At 58.8% G+C, this 6325-nt stretch overlaps 1 protein-coding gene across 1 annotated transcript; it reads left to right on the forward strand.

Annotated features, from left to right (window-relative positions):
* The first annotated feature begins 3286 nt into the window (after positions 1-3286).
* On the forward strand, positions 3287-5814 carry LOC149523120 (uncharacterized). Its single transcript, XM_014571261.4, has 2 exons — positions 3287-3869; positions 4806-5814. Exons 1-2 carry the CDS (start codon positions 3296-3298, stop codon positions 5171-5173), a joined length of 942 nt encoding a protein of 313 aa, XP_014426747.3. The 5' UTR covers positions 3287-3295; the 3' UTR covers positions 5174-5814.
* Positions 5815-6325: the final 511 nt, after the last annotated feature.

Here is a 6325-nt window from a genome sequence, read left to right on the forward strand (position 1 = left end):
CTGCCAGCTGTCCTGAACTCCTTTCCCTTTCGTGTTTGCATCCCGGGGGATTCTGCCCATCTCTGAGGGCATCAAAATCTGCTTTTCTGAAGTCCAGGGTGTGTATTTTGCGACTCTCCTTTCTTCCTTTGGTCAGGATCCTGAAATCAACCATCTCATGATCACAGCTTCCCAGGTTGTCACCCACCTCCACTTCCCCTATGAGTTCCTCCCTGTTTGTGAGCAGAAGGTCAAGCTGCGCCCGGCCCCTGGTCGGATCCTTCAGCACTTGTACCAAGAAGTTATCCCCAACAGTCTCCAAAAACGTCCTGGATTGTCCGTGCACTGCCATATTGGTTTCCCAACAGACGTCAGGGGGAGTAAAGTCCCCCACGAGAACCAGGGCCTGCGATCTGGAAGCTCCTCTCAGTTGTCCAAAGAAAGCCTCGTCTACCTCATCTACCTGGTCCGGTCTATAGCAGACACCAACCACAACATCACCCCGGTTGCTTCCACCTCGGAACTTAACCCATAGACTCTCAAAAGGCTTTTCTCCCTCTTTATACTGGAGTTCAGAGCAATCGTAGTGCTCTCTTACATACAGTGCAACTCCTCCTCCTTTTCTCCCCCGCCTGTTCTTCCTGAACAGTCTCTACCCTTCCACGACAGCGCTCCAGTCATGCGAGTCATCCCACCAAGTCTCCATTATTCCAGTCAAATCATAGTTCTCGGACAAGGCCAGGGCCTCCAATTCTCCCTGTTTGTTCTCACATTGGTGTACAAACACCTCCGATAACCAGTTGATCGCCCTACCTTCTCCATTCGAATCAGGGGTCCTCCTTTCTTGCTCGTTCCTCTTCGCATTTCTTCCCGGTATCCGACTTCCCCACTCCCCCCAGGGTTTTGGTCACCGTCCCCCGACGAGCCTAGTTTAAAGCCTCCTCGTTAGGTTTGCAAGCCTGCCCGCGAAGATGCTCCTTCCTCTCTTCGTTAGGTGGATCCCATCTCTTCCTAGCAATCCTTGTGTCCAGAACCGAGTCTCATGGTCGAAGAAACCAAAGCCGTCTCTGCGACACCATCTGCGCAACCACGCATTGACGTCCTCAATTCCTACCCGGACCTTTCCTTTCAACAGGGAGGATGGAGGAGAACGCCACTTGCGCTCCGAATTCTTGGATCCTTCTTCCCAGCGCTACATAATCCGCAGTCACCCGCTCAAGGTCATTCTTGGCCGGATCGTTAGTTCCCACGTGGAGAAGCAGGAAGGGGCAGCGATCCGAAGGTTTGATCAGTTTGGTATGACTCTGTCCCATCCTGAGTTCGAGCAGCACACCCCTCGCGATTCCAGGTCCGGACGGCAGATGGATGGGTCTTCCTCCTCCCTGTAATGCCCTTTCAGATACTTGAAAACCGCTCTCATGTCCCCTCTCCGTCTTCTCCTTTCCAAACTAAACAAGCCCAATTCTTCCAGCCTTCCCTCCTCGCTCCTGTTTTCTCGACCTTTCACCGTTCTTGTTGCTCTTCTCTGGACCCTCTCCAATTTCAGAAGAACATAAGAATGGCCAGACCAAAGGTCTGTTTCTCCCCCACTAATTTCTCCACCTCTCTCCTGAAACGTGGGACCCAGAACTGCAGAAGCCCCTCGCCACGGCCGCTGCAGCACAGTTGGGGGGTAGAAGCGTGTCCCCTGGCTGGAGCAGGTGCAGGTGAGGCTGGGCCCACGGAAGGACCACTTATCCCCCACCGCTGGCAGCTCCGAGGCCACTCCACGTCGGTCTGCTCTGAGGCCTGCGCGTGAGTTGATGATTTTCCTTTCCGTGCGGCCATCAGAGAACCAGTCCCATTCCTGGCCCCTCCTGTTGTCCTGGCACCACCCAGCCCGGACCGCGCTGTCAATGAGGAGGAGAGGAAGCCAAACACGGTGGTCGTAGCTGTTCCCGTTTGGACAGACAGACAGACAGACAGACAGGCTGTCCCAAATATGCAGTAGATTAGATACCAGGCTGCTGCCAGCTATTTGCTAAGTGAACTGCCAACCCCCCCCTAAAAAAATCCCTGGAGTTTTCAAGTGCCTCAGTAGCTCCTGGAAAGAGGGTGACGTGTGTAGGTGAGGACGGGTGTGTAAGGCGGGGGAGGGCTTTGCCTTCCCAAACCACCAGCCTGGCCCCCCAGAAAGCCTGCTGTGGGCACACGGGGGGCTGGAGTGAGGTGCCCCCAAGGAGGGGGCAGGAAAGGGCGAGGCCTCAGCAGGAGGGGCGGGGCTGGAGGTGGGGCTGGGGGCTCGCCTCCCCCAGTCTTCCCGGTCCCCCCGTGGAGCAGGTCGAAAGGACCAGGCTGGTTCCTGTCGGTGCACCCCATTTCTCGGAAGAGGAAAGTGAAATCTAAACCTTTCCTCCCTCCCAAGGGCGAGTCGGGAAACGAAGCCAGGAGCGTGTGTAGGCGCTTGCCCAATGCTCTGTGTCAGCGCAAGGCACCAGCGGGTGTGGGCGGGGAGGGTGCACCCTGCCAATGGGTGGATCCCAAGGGTGGGTATAAGAGAGGCTGGCTCTCAGTAGCGGCACTGAGGCACCGAGCCGGATCGGGCAGCTCCTGGACAGCACGTGTGGGGAGACACCGAGGCCGGAGAGGGACGGTAAGGACTGATGAGCCCCAATCCCTTCGCCATCTCTTCCTTCGGGCGCTGAGCCGGGGCAGAGCCCCAGCTGGGTGTGGAGATGAATTTAGAGCCCCGTGTCTCTCATATCCTTCCCCAGATCCAGGGAGAATTGACTCCGTGCAGCTGAGCGGACGAGGGATCCCACCGCTGCCTGCACGTTGCGCCGGGGAGGGATCTTGGCTCCAGGACCAGTAGAAGGGACAGCAGCGTAGGACACTAGCAGGCATGGGCAGGTAAGTAACTGGGGGTGTCACATGATTCCCTCTTCGCTTCCCTCCCTCTGGGGCACCTGACGTCGGCTGCTGTCGGCAGCCACGATGCCGGGCTAGATGGGCCTTTGCTCTGACTCATTCCGGTCCCCATCATATCGCCCACAGAACTGAGCAGGGTCGGGCGCTGGGACCTTTCCTCCTCACGGATGGTTCCTGCCACCCCTGGCCTCACCCCCAAATCTCCCAGCATGACTCACCCCACCCTGCGGGCAGCGTGGACGGGCGGCAGGGAGGTTTTGCGCAAGGAAAAAGCACAGCTGGGCGCTGGGGCGCTCTGTAGCTGCACTCACAGCTCGCTGCCTCCTGCTTGCCGGAACCCCCTCTCTTAAAGGCGCAGGCACTGACGGCCGCTCTCCACCAAACTACTCTGCCTTCCAGCTCTGCAGGGATGTTTGCCCCTCAGCCACCCCGACAGCCTGCACCTCCTTCCCGAGAGCCAACCCAGGGCTCCCAGCTGCCAGGGAGGAGCACCAAGCAGCACATCCCACAGTGGGGCAGGGCTGAAGTCGAGGCCCTCCTGGACCTGTGGGCACGAGAGAGAGCCCTCCATGACCCCTGGTCCTGGTGCCGCAATGCCGACATCTTCAGCCGCATGGCCCAGGTGCTGGCTGCCCAGGGATATCCGCCCCGGACCTTTGAACAAGTCCAAACCAAGGTCAAGAAGCTGAGCCTGAGCTATATTAAGGCCAGGAAGGGCGGGGGGACAGGGGCCGACACCTGCCCCCACTATCAGCGGCTGCACGCCATCTTGGGGAAGAAGACGGTCCCAGGGCTCTTGCCGACGGTGGACACTGGACTGCACGCTCTGGTGGTCAGGCCGCCTGACCTGGAGGAGGCGGGCAACTTGACCACCAGCTCCAAGGACGAGGGAGAGGACCTCACCAGCACCCTGCACCTGGAGCCGGGGCCCATCGGCTGGGACGTCTCCCTGTCCTCGTGCGAGACCAGTGAAGGATCCTCTGGTGAGTGTTGCACTTCTGGCTCACAAGAGCAGGGGGAGCCTGGTGCCCAGGGGGGAGGAGTTTGCGCTGCGCGCCCAGCAGCAGTACGCCGCACGTGCAACCTCGTGCAGCCAGACCGTGGGGCATGTGGACGTGGCAGGCAGCTCCAGAGCACGCCCGGGACCCTGCTGCTCGCACATGACCCAGGGAGAGGGGGGATGCCGGCTCGAAGCAGCCAAGGCCCCAAGGACTCAGGCCTGACCCCAGACCTCCCGAAGGGTGCCACGCACACGCAGCATGCAGTCACGCCTGGCCGTGCGACACAGCAGCTGCTCCTGGGAAAACCGTGGCGAGTCAGTGCTGTGTGTGCGACCCCCACGCAGCCCCACACTTCCCTGGGCTACTTGTGAGAAGGCGAGCAGGAGGGGGAGCAGGGAAGCAGCCAGCCTGGGCCTCTGGACCACTGAGTATTGCTGCAGGGACGGTACGCTCCCCTGTCGCCCTGTCTCTGTCTCCGAGGACATCACTTGACAAGGGTCCGAGAACCCCGACCTCACCCCCACGCCATGTGGGGCTGTGCATGCAAACATGACAACAGCGTCCACGGTGTATGGCTCACACACAGTGACAAGAGGAGAAGCCATGTGCTCTGCCCTGGAGAGGGAGCGTCCACAGTGCTAGGCAGACAGACGCAGCGAGGAGTTCCACAGGTTGACAAATCGCCGGCCACGTGGCTAGGACACGGACAAAGGGGTTTTCATTCGCAGTGATGTCTCCCAAGGGTTACAATCCATGGAGGATCACTTCGCTCCAGGGATTTGGAGCTAGTTCTTCACGCGAACACACACACACGGGACCAATGGGGCCCAAGCCACAGCTGGTTGGTGTCGTGTGGGGCTAAGGGACACTATGTGCGGGGCTGACTGACGGCCTCCTTGTTTTCTGTGTTCTTTGCAGCGGGAGCAGCTGGGAGTGAGGGATCCGCCAGCCCTGCGGCGGCAGCGGCACCGACCACCCAGGCACCAGACCAGCAGCACCAGCTACTCCAGTGGCACATCCAAGCCATGGAGAGGATGAAGGAGGAGGTCGTCAGCACCCTGCAGGGCGACCGGGAGTGGCGGCAGCAGGCGTGGGGCCAGTTGCTGCAGTGCTGCGACCGCATGTGCGACACCATCGCCACCCTGACGTCGCACGTCGGCCGTGCCGGGCCCTATGGCCTGGCCTTGCCCCCTCCTGTCGCCCCTCCTGCCCAAACCCGGGCAGAAAGGTGTCGAGGCCTCAACATCAACGGATGCGCTGGGAAGAGCTGCCCCTCCCACTCCTAACTCTCCCTCACAGTTCAGAGCCCCTTCCTCCTCCCCCTCCCAGGAGAGAGCCCCAAAAGTTGGTACAAAGGGGGCCATGTGAGGTGTCAAACAAAAGCTTATGTCCTGCTGATTCTGTATCTGCTCTTCATATATCTGTATAATGTCTGTGTGTGGAGTTATGATTCTGTACTCGGTATGGAGACTGGAAGTTTCTCTATATGTGATTGAGCAATAGGCGAGAAAAGCTCAGCCTATGGACATGCTAATTAGGAAGCCACCAGGAACAATAGGTGTCTTAAGTACCAGATACCCACCTGGGAAGGAATCCAGGTGCCTGGCCACTGACCATGCGACTGTCTGCAGCTTGGAAGAAGCCGGGGGGATATAAATAGGCCATGTGGCTGACTCCGTCTTGATCTTCAGCTCAGCTCTTCATCCCAGAGGCAGCCTTTCAAGGAACCACTAGCCGGGAAGGACCGTGGACCCATCTGGACATAGGATGTACACCAGAGACTTTTAAGCCAGCCGTGATAACATCTCAGCTGCGAGCCTGCATCAAGAACTGGGAGATTCGGTGCATGTAATGTGTGATGCTTTAACAGCCTCACTCTCATGCTTTTCTTTCTTGTAGCAATAAACCTTTAGATGGTAGATGCTAATGGATTGGCTCAGCGTGATTTGTGGGTAAGATCCAGAGTGGTGGTAGCAGCATGTTGTGTGCTGCACAACATAGTGGAGCTGAAGGGGGAGGCCTTTCTCCCGGAGTGGATGGCAGCCGAGGGCCGGGCATTTGAACAGCCCTGCACAGCTGCCATCCGGCAGGTGCACCACAGTGGGGTGCGTGTACAAGAGGTCCTCAAGGAGACGCTCTCCCAGGTTGCACACTAGGTTCCCTCTCTCTGTCCTCCACATCCCGCCTGTTCCCAACCCTTCCCTCGCCCCTTCCTCACCTCCCAATAAACACAACTTTTTGTTAAACAAACCAAAACTGTATTATTACATAGGGACAGAGGGTAAGCAGTGGGAGGGAGTGGGAGAGGGAGGAGGAAGGGGCTCTGGACTGGGAGGGGGAGGAGGAAGGGGCTCTGAACTGGGAGAGGAGGAGGAAGGGGCTCTGAACTGGGAGAGGAGGAGGAAGGGGCTCTGAACTGGGAGAGGGAGGAGGAAGGG

The sequence above is a fragment of the Pelodiscus sinensis genome, chromosome 19 (assembly GCF_052426305.1).
Source record: "Pelodiscus sinensis isolate ZL-2025 chromosome 19, ASM5242630v1, whole genome shotgun sequence".
Classification (NCBI taxonomy): Eukaryota; Metazoa; Chordata; order Testudines; family Trionychidae; genus Pelodiscus; species Pelodiscus sinensis.